The sequence below is a fragment of the Plectropomus leopardus genome, chromosome 17 (genome assembly GCF_026936395.1).
Source record: "Plectropomus leopardus strain MGB_pleo_1.0 chromosome 17, ASM2693639v1, whole genome shotgun sequence".
Lineage (NCBI taxonomy): Eukaryota > Metazoa > Chordata > Actinopteri > Perciformes > Serranidae > Plectropomus > Plectropomus leopardus.
The window spans coordinates 12,619,485-12,640,831 of NC_142192.1; the positions used below are offsets into that span (position 1 = coordinate 12,619,485).

Here is a 21,347-nt window from a genome sequence, read left to right on the forward strand (position 1 = left end):
ATCTATAAAAAGGACATGTTGATATTATCATGCATCCCTATTATATTATTCAGATATGTTGTTTTTTACACATGCTATTATCATTTACTTAATGTTTCATGCATGTTTCTTTTGTCAATAAATTAAAAAATAATACAAATAAAAGATTTGTACCTTTAGTGTTTATTTGGTTCTAAGAAGAATTTCTCTCTATGTACAAAAACAAACAGCTTAAATGAGGCTTTGGAAACTGGGGTTCCTATCAAGCTGTGTGAGGCATCTGCACATCATTCAGTAGACTCAAGGATAAATCTATGAAGCAGTATGATACAGTAAACAAGACAAAGGACCCTTTCACTCATTGTTTCGGTACAGTGGAGGTCTATGAGGTACAGAGATACCTCAGTTATTTGTCTCAATGAACATTTCACAAGCCATGTTGACATGGACAAAGATCATAAGCACTTATATGTGTAACTCCCATATTTACATGCAAATCTGAGTATGTACACTGACCCACGGCTCACACAGCCCTATCACAAAGAGGCAAAATGATAATTACACATTTTGATTTGCTCTCAGGGACATGGCTTACTACTCAGCATCAGAATATGGTTTCCCAATAATTTCACGTGTACCATTCTCTTCAGAGGTCATCATCACACTGCATAAAAACAATGATTCATAACCAAGTGTTAGACAGATGGATTTACAGTTATAAAAGAAAGTTATGAAGGCAATCCAAAATACGGAAAATCATTATAAACGATAAAGGGATATTTTCTGGTGCATTATCTTAAGTCACTATACATACAAAAATATCACACCAGCATCATCTATGCCACTTTAAAGCTGTAAAAACTTAAACGGGCAGGAGCCAAAGCATGAGGGGCCTGCATCTGATGATTATGAAGCTTCATTAACAAACAGTACAGACATACAGTACTGACAGAAAAAAAGAAGTCATTTCTGTTGATAAAAGCCATGTGGATAAATAATCTGTAAAAGACAAAATAAGAACCACGGGTCACCACAAAGACACGTTCCAAATTGGAGAACAGAAGAGTATGGCAATGTCAATGATCCAGTATCTTAAGAGCCAGGTTGAGATGTTTCAGTAGCAGGAGGGTCAGAAGGTGAGATTTGAGTCAGTTTGAGGAGTTGTAGAGGCCTCCTGGAAGATTGTTCAGACGTGAACGCAGCTCCTTCCGGACCTGGGTCACCCTTGCCAGTTTGCGTTTGTATTCCTGAAAAAGTTCACAGCAGAGAGGGTCCATCAGAGCTAAAATAACATAATTGTTTGAAGTGACAGTGAACATTTTTGAAAATTTCAAAGTCTCAATGGCAATTTGGGGAACACAATTTGTGGCATTTGGACAGTTTTGAGTAAGGTATTCACGTCATGTAATGAAAGAATCTGAATCAGACTGCATAAAAACAGAAATACGTTTGTCATTAATATTATAACTTTGTATTACTTTGTGCATTATACACTGTGGTGTTAGCCAAAGGTCTAACTTAAGTTTTAATGGTATAAGTTCAGATTTCTGGCCTAAAACATCCATTACATGTGTTGTGTTATCCCTTAAAATACAGTCTAATTTTAGAGCATCACCAAATATGTGGAAAAGTTTTTTCATCTTTCTTTTTTTTCTAAGCTTGCAAATAATTTAACAATTAAAAAAAAAAACTAAATGTCTGATGAGATCTTTTAAAAATATGTATAAGTACCGCTACTTTTAGCCAGCTTATTTACTTCCTTGCTACATGGTTTACTTTTATTGTCATCTATAAACACACAGAAGATCCTCAAAAAAAAAAAAAAAACTTCCTGGAATCTATTTTGAGAACACACAATGCAAAAAAAAGGGGGGGTTTGGGTTTATTTTACTCTTTGTAGTAAAAGACAAGGCAGTTGCAATATTACATCCTAGTGCTTAGACTGTGAGAACATTTCACAGAAATAATAGCTGTGGCACATAAATTGAAGGTCAGTCCACAAAGGAGTTATGTATCCTGTATATGCTCCCATTTTTACTCCTTGACGACACAGTAACCAGTGACTAAAATGTTTGATCTCTGCTCTGGCTTTTCTGCATGCATGTGCTTTTTGTATGTTTGCCAAGCAGCTGATTTATGTAGGTGTGTGGTGCAAGAAAAGCACATTTCCTCCCAATGTTGAGCAGGAATTTGTTTCTATTAGTAGCACATCATGTCATTGATATTGGCAAAACAGGTAATTCTGCGCTGCACCAAGATTACTAAAACATGTTGTGTCTTCTTAGTTTTGACATTTGACCTGTAATAACACTCTGAGTTTCCCTCTATTTGACTAGTAACTTCTATTTAACCATGAGTGTGTGTAAAAAAATAAATAAATAAAAACCTTTTTATTATAGACCATCTTTGAAACTGAGAATGTGTACACTGCATGTATAGCGCCAGGAGCTGCAAGTGTCAAAATAAAAGCACTGACAAAATCAGTTTTATTTTTTATTTTCAGTTGTTTTTTTTATTACAAATGACTTGACTGAGTGAAGATACAAATATGAAGTACTTTGTCCTCCTGGTATCCTGTGGATAAAGGCTGGACAGTTTTTGTCACTCCACAAAAGGGATAGCTGTGAGAAAACAAGAAAATCTGTATATTTTGGTCAATACTTACCTTGTAGGAAACATACATTGAGTAAAGCTTGAAGTTAAATGACAAAAGCTTAAGGAACAAGGATATCTCCCACTGAAAAGGAGAACATGGATTTTAAGTGTATCTATTCAGGAATCTTTGCTCGGTTTTAGCGCCAGCAGGCAGACAAACTGAAATCCACAGTATGAAACCTACACTGTGATTCAGCGACGAAACAGGCACTCTGCAGAAGGACGCAACATGCTGACATACATGAAAAGAAATGTTAATTTAAAGAAAGTCCAAGCACACTGCGACACAAGACTGATGAACGCCAAGAATGAATCATGACGACACAAAGGTAAGGCAGACAAGACATACAGTTATTAAAGAAAAAAAAGTGATTTACGCACTTCGAGTTTCTGCTCGTTCTGGGCCAGCCCGTCCTTCTGGCTTTGCAGGAAGACCGTTAGTGTGCGTGTGAGCTGCCTCCTGTCATCAATCTCTGCCGCCAAGCGACCGCTGTAGTCTGCGAGCAACATGCAGGCCTCCTCCACCAGCCGGGACAGCCGCTCTCCTGATTCCTTATCTGAAGCACAGAGAGCGCACACACAGAGCAGGGCACAATGCTTAAACATAACCAGTCTACAGGGTTCAACTGGAGGTCATTCAGTTATCCATCAGTGCAACAAAAATAGCTGCCGGATAATCACCGGGAAGTCAAACATTGTCTCCTGTGGTTGATGAAGGCACTTTAGACACCTTTTTATCTTTGTAGTTTTAGTGTCCAGAGGAGCACTTTAGTTTTTAATGTTTGTTTGTGGCCTTTTAACATACAGTATGTCAAAGTGGTTACAGGGATTCGACGTGTTCTCTCAGTCTTGAGAAAATACGGTTTTCCCCACAAAGATCATTACAACATTTTTAGGTACAATAAACCACCTTTGAATATCTAGAAAAATCATCCACTGTAGGTTACTCTGCAGTCAATTCTTATGTGCATATATATATGTGTGTGTGTGTGTGTGTGTGCGTGCATGAATGTGTGTGTTTTAAGTGACTTTTCCTCTGTTTGTCTTGCCCACTGGATTCCTCTCTCACTCATATCAAGAACATTTTATCCATCTATTTATTTATTTAGGTTGGTCTTGCAGGGTTAAGCTGAGTGACAGTTGGGGAACAGATGAGATCTTGGGCAGAAGTGCAAAAAGGAGAGTAAAATGATCAGTAATGGTTAAATATGACAGCTTAAATCATCATATATTCTTTCTCTTTCTCTTTCTTTTATCTTTCTTCTCTCTTTGTTTCACCTGCTAACATTGTAATCCCTCGCTGGCAAGCACTTGTGTTCTGATACCTGCGCAGAAACTCCCTTATGTTGATACACCTATAAAAGCCAAACAGCCTCTGAATGCCTATATATATGCCTCTTCTATGGGGGCTACCGTCATCACAAATGAAGTCTGGCTCTTTAACTCCACAAGAGTCTCAGTTTCCAGTCATACCCAATTTAGGCATCTCAAAGACAGGTTAGGGACTCCAGTACGCAGAAATATTTAAGTACACCATTTTTGGAAAAGGTAAAAAATAGCAGATTTGTACTGCATGCAAAAAAACTGACCAGGACTAGCATGAATTGTGCACGTCTAAAAGGGGAGAACTGTGGGTACCAACAGAACACATTTTCAGTCAGCTATCTTGTTGTGAGAGGTCAAGGGACTGCAGTTTTTCCCCTCGCGCGAATATTTACAAATTTTTTAGATTATTTTTAGGAGAAGGGGGGGGCGAGGGGTTGACATGCAGCAAAGGGCCGAGGCTGGAGTTAAACCTGCAGCCGCTGCAGTGAGGACACAGCCATTGTACATGGGGCGCTGCTCTACCAACTGAGCAAATGCCACCCAACTAGCCTAACTTTGGAGCACCATTGAGGTGCCCAGTAGCTCAGTTGGTAGAGCTGGCGCCTCATGTACAGAGGCTGTGTCCTCGCTGCAGCTGCCGTGGGTTCGATTCCGGCCTCGGCCCTTTGCTGCATGTCATCACCTCTCTCTCCCCCTTTCATGCTACAGCTGTCCTATCACTAATAAAGGCAAAAGCCAAAAAAACACACAAAAAAAACATATCTTAAAACAAACTCTGGAGCACCACTTAGCCCCATTGCTAACAAGCTAGCATGTCATGGTTGTTACCAATGCATGCTTTAAGTTGTCAAGCAAGTGTAGCTAGCTTACATAATGAGTGCGTCACAGCCTCTTCAGACAGTAATGTCGGCTGTGATCGCTGCCACTCCTGCAGGTCTTGGAGGGTTACTAATTACAATATTAGCTAATAAGTTCATTTGTTAATGAGCTATTGAACAGACACGTGTGTGTGTGTGTGTGTGTGTGCGCGTGCGTAAACATACAGTATACAAAAGTATGCTGTGCCCTGCCTCCTACCTGTGATCCTGTGAAGCAGTGACATGTCTTGCACCTCTGCAGGAAGGGAGGAGATGCGCTGACGCAGCACTGAGTCACCAGAGGCTGCATTTTCCAGCTCCTGCAGAGCTCGGATTAACTCCGCAGTCTGAGGGAGAGGGAGAATTATAAGCAGGGAAGGGAAGAAGAGAAGTTAAGGAAGAATGCATGATAAAATTATGAGGTAATGTAAGTAAGTGTAAAATGCAAACAATATTGGAGAGGCGGCAGAGAAATTAAGTATCATGATACAAATCCATCCAGACGCAGCTGTATCAGCTTAATAAGTATAATTAAAAAGGGCATCTATGTGGTGAAGAAGAGATTTCATCCCTCTATTTATGGCTTCACTATTCGTTTATGGAATCACCTGTGGGGGCTCGGCTGGGGAGCTCTGAGAACCAAAATCCTCATCATCTGGTCGGATCTCCTCATACGACCGCTTCTTTGCCTTCTTTTCTCCGTCTAGGATTTACAAAAACAACATAAACAAACAAGCATCAGATGTCAAATTTTATCTTGTCCTACTTTATTAAAAACAGCTGTGTGTCATTTCTAAATGTAAAACCATGTAGGCAAGTTTTACAAGATTAAGCTAGCGAGGTTCAAACCTGCAGATTGGACAGTGAACAGTCTTTTTAGCTTATTGTTGTATGGTTAGCATAGTTCAAACTTACAGAGGACATGTGAGAGCTGATCCAGCAGGTTGTTCTCATACACAGCTCTCTCCTGCCAGATGGACAAAACCCGACCCAACTGTTTCTTACAGCCCTCCTCGCCATCTCTGGACAGGACAAGACAGGACAGAACAGGCACGTACACTTGAGACAGCTTCATGAAATTATGCCGATGTTAGGGCTAGACAATACAAAAGGAAAATGTGATAGATTCTTAGGGAGAACTGATTCCACTGTTAATATACAGTCTATAAACATGTCTAGGTAAGATCCATCAGATTGTCCAAGTGATGTAAATCACATTTTTAAAGGTTCAGTCAGTGGGTTTAATCCAATGTGTTTTTTAAAAATTCAGCGAATTTCGTCACAGCCTGCTTGCTGTCCATTTTGTGTGAGCATAAAGAATCTGGATAAAGCCACACCAGCGTGCACAGGACAGGGGAAAGGAGATGGATGTACAAAGAGAAAGGCAGTGGGACTGATAGAAACAGTTAAACGGAGCTTCTGAAGGAGGACTCACACAAGAGGTGTTTAGTTAAAAAAAACAATCTTTCTCCAGAATTACTGACTCCCCCTTTAAGCTGTAATTCACTTGTATTCCCCAAATCAGTCTTGTAGACATCGGAGTAAAATTTCACTTTGAAGAAAAAATGAGGGAGTGTTGTATCAGGTCAAGACACCTGGTGTAGGTGACTGTTAAAAAAATAAACATTTAGTGGTCAATTTTGAAATTAGAGTCTATTGAAAAATTTTACTACTTCCGCAAAAAAAAAAGTGCATGACACAGTCCTACAGATTTTCCATTGACACACCTGTCACTCGTTCATGTGCGAAGAGATTTTTTTTTACCCTTCAAAATATTTCCAGAGCAATTTACTTAAATGTAGACTTAATAATGATTTGTAGTATAAAAGCTGACCTGTAAACATGTTTGAATGCATCAACGATGACCGGAGCAAAGTCCTGAGTGAACTCCGGTCCCTTCTTCTTGCTGTTCTGAATGACGTCATTGGCCAAGTAAAGGAAGGTCAGCTTGCGTGACACCTGAGCTGCATACATTCAAATGAGCACAGACACATATTACAGTGAGACCTTTGGTTTGGGTTTAAAGACCTGAGCTTTACACAGAGCAACACAGCGGTCGGTCAATAAACCTACTAAAACTAAGCATATTGATTTAAGTGTTCATCTTAGAAATGATTAAAAGAAAAAAAAATGTAATTCATCGCCATGGTATCCAACCGAGCCAGAAGATTATGCATTAATGTTACTCTTTTCTTTATATGAAGCATAGCAATCACCTCAAAGCTATCCGTCACAACTATGAACAAAATCTAGTAACAAGTAGTAAATCAATCTAGTAACAAGTAGTAAATCAAGTAACAACCATACAGTTAATTCTTCACTATAGCTATATATAAGCCCCAAGGGGTCAGGTATTTAAGGACTTTATTTCATAAGTAATTCTTGTTTATTTCTCTGTTAATGTCTTTTTTTCTTTTTCATTTGGGTTTCATGCATCAACATGTACTTCATGAGACAGACACATCATAAAAGTAATGGTATCCCCTTGTTGTTTTTTGGTCTAGCAAAAGTAAACACAGAGCTGATCATGAAGCTCCAGAGAAATGTTCTCTCTCTGCCCCCGCTGCTATTAACACTGCACACTTCTTTCAGTCCTTAGAGAGGCTCCCAAAATATAACAACCACTCGAGATATCATTAGGTTGTTGACTAGCACCCTGAGGAAAAGTTCTCCACTATTAGCTACGACGACTGCAATAAACACAGACATCCATACAACATGCTTTTCTAAAATAATTCACAAGATATTCACAACTCATATTCTAACTAAATCCAATCCATAAATCCATTACATTACATTTTATTTTTATGATTAAATGTATATAACTTCAGTTACAGTAATAAATGGCAGGTTAGTGATATATACACTCCAACTGACACAATTTGAATGGCACCTTTATACAAAAAAACATAAATAAATAAATACATTGTTAGAAATCCAAAGCAATATTCAGCACATTCAATATTTATTTAACAGTGAAAGTAGGATTCAAACAGTGCAACACTGATGTTTTATTTTATGTTATTTACTGCTGTGCATTTTTATTATCATGTTTACATTCTCTATCCCTGGTGTATCTACTTTTCATGCATAATAGGCTATTGGTGTTTTACTTTCCCTTAGGACTATAAGTGTCTATATATCTACCCATTAATCCATCCATGAAAATGAGCCAAAAATTATATATATATATATATACACACATTGCAAATCACTGCATTTATAATTCAGTGTGTCTTGGAAAAAAATGTTGTGACAGTGCTGCCTTAACTGCTTAAAGTAAAGCGTTTACAAGAAATAAAAATTCATGTGTGTGTGATTTTAAAACTGTGTCAAGTCAAAGTCATAGTACGACTTTAGTGCACAATGATATATTATTTTTTCTGATGCTAATCTGCTGGGCTTCAAATGCCACACTTAGGTGATGTGTGTTTGTGATGGTGCTAGAGAGAACAGAGTGAGAACGAAATTAAGAGAAAAAAACATATTGAAATATCACACCCTGGCCTCCACTTAAGTTTTCTAACATCCCAGAATAAATTGCAGGTCCATCGAGGAGCCCCAAACAGAGGTCTTACAAGCACAAATAGCGCTGGTCAACTGCAATAGAGAACTAGTTATTGAGTCATTGATTGACCATCCAATATCCCATGTGACCCACCTATTTCAGTTCAGTTTTTTATTGACAAGAGGAATGATTCAAGTATGAAACTGCTCTGGAAAATTATTTTTTTTAAAAAAGGTGAACTTCCCACTAATCTTTTTCGTAATTGAAGAATTTAAATATTTTATTTACATGGCCAAGAAAAGTTAAATCAGTATTTGTGAACATGAACCTCTCTCTCTCAGCCAGAAACCAAAGAAATCTCAAACTTGTGATGTTATCAAGTATGAAGTCTAGAGTTTCTCTGCAGACAATGAATGCAAGCCTGATTTTGTGAATCAGCAGAATATTTTCTGCTTTTTTTTAACACCCAAATTAGATTTGTTCTGTTGGGGTGCTCTCATTTCTGACACAGAAAATGTACCCATATACTCAAAACATTCCTCAGGGTGCTCTCAGTGTCATCTAGAGCATCTTTCACCATTTATTGTCTACGGAGCAGTTCCAGCTTAACTACTAATAGGCTTTTTTACCAGGGCTAACATTAAAGGTCCCATATTATGCCAAATTTGAAGTTCTTACTTGTATTTTGGGTTTCTTTTCTAAAATGTTTACATGCTTTAATTAAACAAACAAAAACACCATTTTCCTCAAGATGTTTGCCTGAATATACCTGTATTCACCCTCTGTCTGAAAGGTAACGTTTTAATGCCTGTCTCTTAACGCACTATTTTTTTGAAAAGGTCCAGTCTGCTCTGATTTGTCAGTGTTTGCAGGTCTTCTAGATATGCACTCTGCACCATTACTGCAGCAGGAGAATGACTGTAACAGCTCTGTAGCAGCAATTTCTTTCCACATAGATTACCCCAGTAATGGGTCCTAAAACCCACAAGTAAGTTAGCATTTCAACACCTCTGATTCCCTCGTCTCAAAGTCAATGAGACTTTAACATTAAGTTCTATGACACAAAATGCATCAGTAAACACCCCACTTGTGAACTTTGAAGCATTTCTGTGTCTTGAAAAAGGCGGACACTAACAAGTGGCTATAGGAGTCTATAGAACGTGGTAACACAGAGCCGCACCAAACATAGCTTTGCAGCATAATAGTGGTGGCAACGTGACCGCAGTGTAGTTCATTTATAGCCTAACATTAGTCTTTTACTTTCAGCGAATGCATTTAGGCTTCAAAAAGTGGTTTTCATTCATGTGCAAAGAGTCCTCACCTAGGAGCTCTCAGAAACTTTGGAGGTCGTGAATACCACACCAGAGGGGCATCATATCACAACTCCATTTGAATGCAGCATATCCTTCAAGTTTGAAATGGTCTCTACAGTATGTGTGTTAGGGCTGGTCTTTTTAAGTCAGATATTCAAATCATGAGTTGGAGACCCTTCAGTCAACTGAGTTTAAGTCAACAAGTCCTTCTTTTTGTTTTGTTTTGGTCTCTTTTTTCTTTTTTTGCTTGTCAATATGCTGTGCAGTGTACTTGTGGGGAAATGTTGGTCCCCGGATTGTGCTGTGGAGTGAGCGCTCTTCACCATCCACGCTTCTCTTAGACAGAGAGCTGCGGACATGCAGGCATTGAGTGAAAATGGCGAGATCACAGCTCACAGCAAGTGAATATGCTGCAGCCTCTGGCTTTTGTTTGATATCTAGTGTCAGCAAAAAATGTTATTGCACATTTCCGACTCATCGTTAGAGAAATCATTGTTTCCTGTATTATGTGAATGCCGCTGTCACACTGAACAACCCGCTGACCCCTGTTCAAACTTTAAAGATTTATCCGAAAAACAAAACAAAACGTTGAATATTTAGGTTGAACAGCCAAATCTAATTGGACTGACATATTTCTGAGTCTCTACAGCACACTTCCTGAACACAGACTGTGCATTTCTCTGTGGACTGAGCATTTTAATACTTTCACAATATTTATTTAGCACCCATACCTGCTTTATATTAAAAATGGAAATCTGACTTTTTACCATATGTGACATTAAACAAATTTAGAAAGCTACGGTGTCACTTAAGAGTCACTTAGTAAGTCTTTATTAGTCTAACGCACGACCAAACTACGTTATATAAATTACGTAGTTTGAGCCAACATAAGGTTATTGTTAGCATGGTGACACAAAACCCTTTAACCTGCTAACAGCTCGGACGCTGGCTAACGTTAGCAGATTACCGTGTTTATAACACAGCGTTAGCCCAGATAGTTATTGATAAAGCTTAAACCAAAGCTAACCAGCACCTCTAGCTAACTTCTGAGTCTAGTATGAGCATGTCAGCGTCTTTATTATGTGGAGCCAGATAGCTCTTTCCACCTTACCTTTTTTCAGTTCGTTGATCCAAACATTGACTATAGTCTTCGAGTGTTTTCTATGATGAATGAGCCACAGTGATAACGTCTGCACACTTTGCTGTGAGTTGCTGAGCTCGGATAGTTTCTTTTCTAGAGCCGCCTCGGAGAAAGCTGACATCTTGACGACACTACAGCGAGAAATGGACACTGGGAGAGGCTACTGTGATGTTCCTCCCAGATGTTTAACCTACACCAAGTTAGCCAGTCACTACAGCAGTTTTAGCCATCAAAATAAAATGATATACGTTACCCTTCCTACGTAAAGACTGGTTGTTAAAGCTTACTAGCTTAAACTGTGCTCACTGAAGTGCTCGGAGGTGTCTGGCTGGCTAAGTTAGCTTAGTGCAAACAGAACAGCAACCTTTTTCTTCTTTTGCGATTTTAGCAGCGGTTGTCAACCACTGTATACGGCGCATTACCGCCACCCTCTGGTTAGAAGTGCCTTTGTTGTTTTATATATATATACACACACATACAGTATATTCATACATAAAAGTTTCAGGGCATTTTGTTCTTAAAATACAACCCAAATCCACCCTTCTGCTGGGGAAATCCCTTTTTTTAATAACAGGTATCCAAATAATTCTAAAAACTTTTACAACACATACTAAAACTTAAATCCAGATCCAAAACCAGATAACGTGATCTAATCCGATTTCAGAATCCTTTTTTTTTTTTTGGCTTTCGAACAATTCATTTCAGAGATTTGATCTGAACTAATGCCAAAATACAATCAGTTTATTTCTGAACAACTTCATAATTAAGTTAGTTTAGCACAACAGTGTGTCTGAGAAAAAAATAAGTTTTGCCTTGATTTGTGCTCACTGTTTTTCTGTGAGATAACAAACTGCAGACACTGTAACCTTAAATGTGTAAAAACTGCAGGTCTACACCTTCACTCACATGTATGCCAAATACAAAAAAAATCCACCATATTTTGTTTAGATTTTTTTAAAATGCAAATTCAATTGTCAAACCACCTGCTAATGTAAACATACCACAAACATGCCATTACCCAGCCTCACATTACCAAAGGATGACAGATAAATCATGCATCATTTACCAAATTTTGTTTATAGCAACCCAGTGTTTGTATCAGTATCATTCTAATAAACACCATATTCAACATAAATATGCAGTCTTCAGTGGTGCACAAAATAAACAAAAATAGGTCATCCAAAAATCATACAACTAACCTCAGCGGGTCTTTATTCTGCAACAATTAGCAAAGCAGTACAACTGACCTTGTTTTATCATGGGTTTTTTTTCTAAAGTTTAGGAAAAAATCCAGGCAAGCACAAACTTAAATGTCACATTTAATACATTTTAAAGTAAATTAATCTTTGGAGTTATTCAGGCACAGCTTGTACAAAACATATGCAGTCGCATTTGGCATAATGCTCCAAAGGAAATAAAAAAATGTAGCTATTACTGGAATTTAAACATTTATTGAAAGCTACAAACCAAAACCTCAAGGTGATTTGACGACTTAATAAACTTAAATACTTTCTCTATGCTGCTCTGAACATCACTATTTATGAAACACTGAAAAAAGCTGCAATTCAAACTTTGATGCTTCATATAGCCGAGCGAGTTTCTCACCCTTACTTGGTTAGGATGTATGTAAAATCTAGAAATATATGAATAAATGCTGGCACTTTTCACTTGAAGTGATCTCATAATCGCCTGTGTTCTTGAGTCACTCTTATAATTCTCTGATCACAAAAACACCAGATTTGTTCATTTTAGAGGATTATAAAAAATGCCGCAGCACAATTAGAAACCAGGCTGCACCATCTGAGTGTGATGTCTTTAAATGGGGACACCAGTCCCTTCAGTAGAAATGTGGTCTCACTGAAGTGTGGTAATATATGTAGAATTAAAACTAGGATATGCAAACATAAATGGAGTTGTTCCATCTGAACGTCTGGAAATCATCGAATCGGAAAAACCAGCAGCTCTGAAACTAAGATCAGAAGGGACACCATGACACAAAGCTTGCCCTGGTGTGATGAAAGCATTTGACTGGGACATACTACCATTATCACCACCACCATTGCTGGGTGGATGAAGAAAGTGCGGATCGGAGTTTGTCCAAGGTGCAATACTGTAATTGGGGTTGGACATGGCTCCTTGACTGACCTGGATGGTTTGATGGGCCGTAGTTTGTGTCTTGTAACTTTGTTGAGCTGCCTGGACGTGCCCATAGGTGAACTCCATGTATGTTTGCAATGGTCTCTGCTCAGTATCAAGAGCTTGTACTCTAGGCTCTGCTGCAACACTGTCACTGTGAGCATAGGAATCTTCTACGTGATGGTGCGTGTAGATCCTTGAAGGATCTGAATGAGCAGCCAAATCGGACACACCACGTTGCCCCACACTGCCTCCCTGGAGACTTGTATGATCTTGTGCCATGTACTGACTTTGGGGCTGTTGTTGATAATAATGTTGAGTGGCATACGATCTCATCTTGTTCTGTCTCTCTCCCCTTGACAGTCTTGAGTCAACTCTGCACTGTGAAGTTAAATAGCACCATGGCTCACTGCAACCTGCGTCATGTCCATAGTAAGAGTTATAAGACGGCCAGTCCTCAGTGTGGGACGCAGCAGGCGACAGCCACTCATTTTGTGTCTGTGTGCCTTCATTTTGCCGCTCTTTGTAAAACCTTTTACTCGGTCTTTCTTGAGAACCATGCTGTCTGTTGTGATAATTGTCCCCATAAACTGTTTGGTATATTGTTCCCGACATGTCCCCTGACTGGTCAAAGTATTCATGGTGACTGAAATAACCATCCACTGCGTGATGCTGAGTGACTGTGACGTTTCTTTCTGGTTCCATGTACTGACCAGCATCTTCATCTCCACTATCTTGCTGAAGCTGTGAGGTGTGTTCAGCGTCGTTTACTGCAAAAAATCCAGTGTCATAGTCCAACTCGCAGTCCTCTAACGGGAACTCTGGCGGGGGAATGAGATCTGAGTGGAATGAAGGTGATGTCCCAGGGAGGCTGTCCCTGCTGACCGACGTCCTCTCCAGCAGCAGCGGTCCTTTGGTAAGAGGCAGGCTTACCTTGAACACAGTATTAGTCACTCCCTTCAATTTCCTCTTTGCGGGTTTCTTTTTAGCCTGTTGTGATGGCACCGCAGCGCATTTCTCTGGCATGCCTTCAGTCGAAGTCTTGTTCACACTCGACCCTTAAAGAAAAAGTGTAAATTGGACACACAGAGCTTGAAAAACAACAGGAAATTCCGACAAAAAAACATAAATACTGAGTATTTCAACATAAGTTTTGGTCCCCTCCAAATGAAGTGTTGCTTCTGAAAGCAGACCTTTGACAGCTTTTTTCCACTTTTGGTTGTTAGTATGCATCCCTCCATCAAGCAGCATCTTTACACCTGGTAGAGAAAAAAAACACTACAGGGGTCCATGCACACATACATGAGTTTTTGCACTCAGAAATGCAATGGGTGACAGAATAAGTAAGCAGTTAAAGCAGCATGTTAAAATGCTGGAACACTGAAGTGGTTAAATGCAGGTAAAATAAAGACTCAAAGAACATATAAAGAGAACAAAAAAATGTAGATAAAAAGGGCTGAATAAAACTATTGTAGATAATAAACGATATGTCAAACTAAGCCCTTTTGGGTCACAGAGGATAAACTAAGTGTTATACTCACATAACGAATCACTCGTCAAGAGCAGAGAGTTGGAGAGGTGCTAAAGAGGAGCTAAAGAGGTGAACGGTTTATGAACAAGAAAAGAGCGGATGGGCGTGCATCTGTACTTACACCAGTGGTAACTTTTGCTTGTCAGTAGGATACAGAGGGATTCTGGTGCATTTACCACCTGTGAACAGGGGATGTTTGAACATTTTGATGGACAAGCGAGTACAACTGAACTCTACACCTTTAACTGAAAGAACATGCGAGGTTAGCACAACCAAGTCAGGATGATGTGTACATCAGAGTAATGATACCTTTGGCTCTCCTCTGCCCTCTTCTCGTTCCACTTTCCTGGCGAGTGACTGGAGAAGCTGATAGTTTTCATTTATATCCGTCATCATTACCTCCACCTGCTCAGGATAAGTTTCCATCTACACACAGAGGTTTTTCAGTGAAAAGTTAAATCAAACATTTTCTCTACAGGCCTTTGGATGTATAAAGGTAAATGATTTTGGGCTCTTGTTCAGTTCAATTATTGATCCACAACAAACTGACCAAAAAGTTCACAAGATGGGAAGAGCTGGTTAGGTGATCAATGATGTCTTTTTTGTTGGATCTGATGCGGCAGCAGTGACACAGGAAACAGTGTGTGTGGCCGTCTTCACTTCTACATTCAACCATGCTGGTAAGACCTGTTGCAAGCACAAGCAGATTCTTTTAAAGCATTAGTCACAGCAATAGCCAGGAGTTAGATAAGATCAACACCACTTTCAGGACTGTACAGTAAATATGCAGCTACAGCAGACGGTTAGCATAACACAAAGAATGGAAACTGAGTGAAACATGCAGCACGGCTCCAAATCCAGAGGTAACAAAATGCACCTATTAAAATCTCTAAATTAAAACTAAATAGCAAGTTATAGTTAATTGATGTGTTTCACCTGTACAAATATTGAAGCATAAAAACATCTGCTATTTTACAGGTGATATGTGCCATACTAGTCCTTGGCTGAAAACAGTTTCCAGTCAGTCAAAAGCCCCTTTTACACTGCCAGTTAAAAGCATGATGTCATGCCGTTATTCCACCTCGCTGTTCTTTTTAAAAGGTGCAAGTGGAAGGTCTCGCCTATAACAGAGGCAGTACCACTGCTGAACTGCCATCTGTGTAAAAGGGACAGCGGGCAGGATGGGACCATGGACAGAACGGATGTGATGTTTTTGTCGACATCTCCTGTGTGTCCACCACTGAGAGATTTAAAGAGCAGCTTAAAGCAGTCAGCTGCTAACTCAAAGAAGAACAGCAACTAAAAATGTTCACAAAATCGAGGACACAACGAGGCCCTGCTGCTCCTTCCCCTGCAAGCAGACGACAAGATCTGTCATCATATAAGAGGGACAGTAAAATCTTGTTTTTGCCATTTTACACCATTATTTTTGTTTAGAAAGCCTGCCGACACATATTATACGTCACATTAGAGGCCAGAGCTGTGGTGTTACACATCACATCCATCACGTCGGCATGCTGTCTAAAATTACACACGGGGGCGGCATAATACCACCTTTGTTTGGTTCTGTATAAAAAAGCAAAGATGCCATAATGACAGGACATCATATCAGCCGTAGATGGAGACTCCAGGACGGGTCTTGTCCCAGTCAAATAATCTAATCTACATATTTGCCAAACAAACATTTATCTTCTTATCAAGAATGTGAATAAGCACATTTCCCAAAATGTTGAACTACTCAAAACAATACATACTCATAATAAATGCTCTTATCTGTGAAATTCTCACCAGAAGATCCACTGTGATTACTGATGTACACCATTTATTTTTAGCTGTGGTGCAAATAACAAAAAATCTCATCTTCTAATTAGCATCAGTGCATTACAACAATCAATATGTGCACAAATGTCCTACAATCCCACTCACCAATAAGAGGCGTGGTTCCTGTGTAGCCATCAAAAAGGTTGTTGCCGTGCTCTGATAGTGCAGAGGGTTCGGGGGATGCGCTCTTTAACCAGTCTTCCGGCTTGGTAAAAGTAACACTTTGGTCTGTCTCTGCTGAGGTCTTGAGGTTGTCCATGTTCTGGGAAAGCAATACAATCCTCTGCGATTGGATGGGACGTTCACCCTGCCCATCTCTTAAGAGAGTTATCAGAGTGACTGCTGTGGTGTTCAAAAGAGAAAGAGACTGATATAGATTTTAAAAGGACATGTACATATGTAGACAATGCCAAAAAAGACAACGGAAATTAGAGGACAGAAGGTGGGACTGGAGGGATGGAGAGGGGTTAAGAACCAATATTCTAGGGAAAAAAGTGAATAGTCACTGACCGTCATTCTCACTGTGTGTTGCCATCTTCTGGTATACAGCGTTTTCAACCTCTAACCACTTAACATGAAGGTGCAAAAAAATTTGAGTACTCATATACAAAACACTCACTCACTTTGCCACTAGAAACGACAAACACAGTCAAAATAACGTACCTGCACATCTCCAGGTCCTTCCTTCCTCTCAAGTATCTTGGCCATCTCCATCAGTGGCCATGCCAGCTTAGACAGGTCAGACTTCTCCTTCCATTCACGCACTAAGTGCGGGTGCCATGCTTTCTGTCAAGCAAAACAACATGTTAATAAGCTCCAATCCAAGGCAGCACTTAAATTTGCCATCATGACTTTTTCTACTACTCACAATGTAGTTGTATCTGTGGAGACTTCCCATAATGTGGTTCCGCATGTCAGCTTTACTTTTTCGACACACACATACCTCACACAGGTACAATACATCTCTGTTGTCTGTACCTGCCTTCACACATTCTATAATACTGCCCAGGCCTGAATGTACATAAAATGACAAATTATTTCAATATGCACATGACACACACATAATGTACAAACAATGGGGATTTGTTACTACAGACCAATGATGGGTTGTAGTCTGTTCTGGTTGTTCAGATACACCTTCAGAGAATCAAACAGCTGGCTCTTTGTAGAAACTCCTACAAAAAAGAAAAGGCATCAGGCACATATAATTACAGAAAAATGGTGTAAGCATGGTGGCCTACGTGCAAAGTGTAAATGACATACCTTTTTGTGCTTCAACTGGCTGCATGCTGCAGTTGTAGAATCTCCGCCTGCATATAATGAAGTTGAGCTTACAATTATTATTAAAAGTTAAATCCTAGTTTTCAGATAAAGCAGGAATATATAACACTTCCTGAAACATGATTGCCCACCATGATTATAAACTTACCAACTTTATCAGTCTCCATGTAGAAGCAATACTCACTTATTGGAATACTTCACCCATAATCTGATTATTTGTATATCAATACGTCATGCTGTGTCACCTTGAAAAACTGTCTCTCATGCCTCCATGAAAAAATTGCAAACATACTGATTTATTGATCCATTCGGATCTATGTTTATCAACAGCAAAACTACACCAAAACATCCGTTTTACCACACATGCAGTAAAATCAGATTTATCCAGTCATGTGCTCAGCACATTCCAAACGCATTCAATCACAAACTGCACCTATTTTTTGCACTTTCATATTGATGAACACCTCAGGCTGTTCATCATCTGTTCTGCAGATGTGATGTTTTCATTATCTGTTAGTACTACACTAAAAGAGATGTATTTATAGATTTGCCAATTTCATGCCAAAGTCAGAGTTTAAAATAATGGTACAAATAAAAGTCTGTTTTTTCATAGTAATGTCTGCAAAATAAAGGAACATTTTGGAGATGTTGTTATAGGTTATTATGCAATGGTTTTGCTGGTTCAGCCCAAATGAGATCAGAGTGGGCTGGATGTGACACATGGACTAACATTAGTTTGACGTCTCTGCTGTGAAATGTGGCTCTTTATTAAAGTAACCACCAGATGGCGCTGCAATATCACCACAATTTAGACGGCAGAGTCGCCTCTCAATGAGGACGTGAAAGTGTAGAAGTTTTTACAATTTAAGACACGAACTCAGACACAATGGCAGTCATCTGAGTATTTAGATATTATTGTGGCTTTCGGGTATTGTTGCCTTGTCACATAATTAAGGCTAACGTTACATTAGATGCTCCCACTCAGGTAATTTATTAAAGGATGCAGATAGTACATTTGTACCGTGAATCACGCAGATCGCTCTCCGTATGTGTTATCCTTCTCTGATTAAACTCATTACTGTATTAGCTTTAGCTGGCTGATCTCTCATTTACGCGGTAACACGCCGTTAACGGTTACACTCACGATCCATCAATGAAGAGTGTAACGTTGTTTAAACCAACGTTAACTTACTGGTTTGCTACCGTCGAATAGGCAGGGTGTTGACTCATGGTGTAAATGAGTTAGTTAACAACACTGGACTATGAGCTAGCTAACTTAGCTAACCATGTGTTTCGCCGTCGAACTGAAAAAGTAACTTCATCAGCCGATTAACGGTAAACAGTCTTTAAACAGCCGTTACTGTCCGTTAGTGTAATACAACGTCAATGCGGTTTGTTAAAATGTCAGCAACAACTGCGCTAGTTATAACTTTTAATCGTGAAGTTGCCTAACTATCATTTTAATGTGGTCGACTGTGGCAACAATTCACTAACGTCGCATGTCCTGTCAGAAACAGTGACGTTAATTCACTTAACAGGTTACGTATAATGATTTAATCTCATGTAAGCCACCGAAACTACCATGCTTGGGCTCGACGTGCCATCAAAACAGTTTGTTTGTTTGAAGATTATTAACTCACCGTTAAAATGTATCGGTTGTTATGTTGCGACGTTCACGTCACCGAAGTCTGACATCAGTAAAGTACGTTTACCGACAAAGTGGATAAAGTTGATCAACTGTTTGCTCTCGGGCTGTATCTGACCCGAGGAAGTTCAGTCTCTTCTGCGTCCAATCAAATCATCAAGGCCTGCTTATCTGTGAACGTGTGCGTGCGTGCGTGCGTGTGCGTGCGTGTGCGCGCCGATTCAGTGCAAATGTCATAGTATAAAATACAGTTACAAATAAAAACACTGCATTCATGAATTTTACTTAATTTCAGACGCTCAAAGTGAAAATAATGTTTTTTTTATGCACTGGTCAATTTTGGGATTTTGGTCTATTGTGTTTCCATAACTTGTCTTCTTTCAGATTAGTGGATAGAAAACGTCCAAAATGGCCTAAACATTTAGGTATCTATTTTGGCTCAGATTTGTGATATGGAAATTAATGCAAAAAGAGGATATTTAATTACATAATGCACCATTTGTATATTTAAACATACAATTTCAGAACACTTTTATTGCAAAATAAATAAGAATTGTCTTAAAGTAACTAATAAATTGGGGAAGTTTCAGTGTGATATCTGTTTGTTTTTGTTTTTTGTCTAAACATGTATGGAGTTTGACAATACAGATGTTGTTAGTATGATTTTGTATCTCTGTGTCAACCTAGTATACAATCTTTATTTCTGTAAGTTGAGTTCAGACTTATGGTCATAATAAAGCGGACAGGGGGTCTCATGCTGATCTACACTTGCATGCTGGGAAAGGCGCCAGCGTGTCTCATTCAGGAATTTGAACATCAAATAAACAGGAGCTTTTGTTATGCTGCTGCTGTGCTGCTTTGCTTTCATTACACATCTAATACTAACAAAACACAATGCCAATTTGACATTTTTCAGAAGTAATCTTATTAGATTTTGACTATTAGTTTAGATTAGATAACATTATCCAGTTTTGGTTTGGGATCTTTATCTAACCTTTAGTATGTGTTGTTTAGAACTTTTAGAATTATTGGGATACTAATGATTTGAAAAATAAATTAAAAAATAAATAAAAATCCTGGTCCCCGCTGAAGTGTGGATTTAGGTTGAAATTCAAAAACAAAATTAAATGAAATTTCTAAATTGGTCTATTACATAAATACATGTATTTCTATCCAACACTTGGATAGAACACAATACCAAAAAATTACTTCATTTTCATTTATCACATTTTATGAATCAAAATGACACAGTCAAAGCGTTTTCTAACAATTGGATTCCCTATGCTGTTTTCTGTTTCTCCAAATAAAAACACTTAAGAGTAACCTCGCGCTGGCTGTTCTACCTGTCGTTCTTCACATAGTGTAGTGTTAAAGTGAAGATTGATAAGATTGTAAAGTAAAGTATTAATAGGTAAAGGTTGTGGAAAAAAGATCAAATTAAACCAAGTTGCATTAGAAAAGACAAAATGCATGACTAAGGGGTCACGAGTTAATGGTGTTGAGAGAGAGATGAAGGGTTCAGCCATGGAGAGTTCCTGAGACACCAGCTAATACTTGACACGATTACAATCAAAGCCAAGAGATGAGAGTATAAGGAGGAGGCTCCTGGTCCCCAGAGAAAGGTGCAGACACCCCGCAGCCCCCGAAAGAGTATAAAAATAAGCGTTATGTTTTGGAAGTGTTAGTCAGTCTGATCCCAGGATTGGATCGACTTTGTTGTTTTGTTGCTGAAGACTGCAAAAAACTCCCTTTTGTAACTGACTTTGCTTATCTCCAGTGATCTTTAACAGAAGTGACTTCACACCTGACCACTTCTGAAGAAGTTTGCAAGAATAGCTCAATTAGATCCAAGCTTGAGTTAATTTAGATAGTCATCTAAAGGGATTTTCCACAACAGTGACCAGTAGCCTGTGATGTGCACATACTTTGGATTGTATACATACCTTTAGAGTACTGCTATCTGGATTTAGTAATTTTTGAAAAATTTTTGTTTCTGTATCAGGGTGATCCGGTCCTATGGTGCTCTGAAAAAATATTATATAAATGGATAGCAAAAGCAGGATTTCAAAATCATTTTGATCCAGAATAAATTTATTTTAACAACTGGGCCCTGATGTTGTATATAAGAAACCCAAATTTTGTGATGTCAAGGCA

General features: G+C 38.9%; 2 protein-coding genes across 2 annotated transcripts; both read right to left on the minus strand.

The window, feature by feature from the left end:
• Window positions 1–146: 146 nt before the first annotated feature.
• rprd1a (regulation of nuclear pre-mRNA domain containing 1A) lies at window positions 147–11,159 on the minus strand. The gene is made up of 7 exons (XM_042506149.2): window positions 10,750–11,159; window positions 6,652–6,781; window positions 5,733–5,839; window positions 5,426–5,520; window positions 5,038–5,164; window positions 3,016–3,191; window positions 147–1,226 (listed from the first exon to the last, which is right to left on the minus strand). The coding sequence occupies exons 1-7, from the start codon at window positions 10,898–10,900 to the stop codon at window positions 1,128–1,130; spliced, it is 885 nt and encodes a 294-aa protein (XP_042362083.1). The 5' UTR covers window positions 10,901–11,159; the 3' UTR covers window positions 147–1,127.
• Window positions 11,160–11,837: 678 nt separating this feature from the next.
• Window positions 11,838–19,355, minus strand: LOC121957517 (uncharacterized). Its single transcript, XM_042506128.2, has 12 exons — window positions 19,189–19,355; window positions 17,531–17,577; window positions 17,365–17,442; window positions 17,136–17,278; window positions 16,931–17,053; window positions 16,778–16,835; window positions 16,373–16,609; window positions 14,997–15,133; window positions 14,756–14,872; window positions 14,568–14,625; window positions 14,109–14,174; window positions 11,838–13,973 (listed from the first exon to the last, which is right to left on the minus strand). Exons 2-12 carry the CDS (start codon window positions 17,553–17,555, stop codon window positions 12,634–12,636), a joined length of 2,382 nt encoding a protein of 793 aa, XP_042362062.2. The 5' UTR covers window positions 17,556–17,577; window positions 19,189–19,355; the 3' UTR covers window positions 11,838–12,633.
• Between the last annotated feature and the right edge of the window lie 1,992 nt (window positions 19,356–21,347).

Excerpts from the sequence above, each read along its gene's own strand:
- rprd1a (XM_042506149.2), bottom strand. The coding sequence starts at position 10,900 with ATGTCAGCTTTCTCCGAGGCGGCTCTAGAAAAGAAACTATCCGAGCTC. Across the intron at positions 6,782-10,749 it reads GATCAACGAACTGAAAAAAG|CTCAGGTGTCACGCAAGCTG; the intron begins GTAAGGTGGAAA and ends GAATGTATGCAG. Across the intron at positions 3,192-5,037 it reads ACTGCTTCACAGGATCACAG|ATAAGGAATCAGGAGAGCGG; the intron begins GTAGGAGGCAGG and ends TCTGTGCTTCAG.
- LOC121957517 (XM_042506128.2), bottom strand. The coding sequence starts at position 17,555 with ATGCAGCCAGTTGAAGCACAAAAAG. Across the intron at positions 17,443-17,530 it reads GCCAGTTGAAGCACAAAAAG|GAGTTTCTACAAAGAGCCAG; the intron begins GTATGTCATTTA and ends TCTTTTTTGTAG. Across the intron at positions 13,974-14,108 it reads GTGGAAAAAAGCTGTCAAAG|GGTCGAGTGTGAACAAGACT; the intron begins GTCTGCTTTCAG and ends TTTTTCTTTAAG.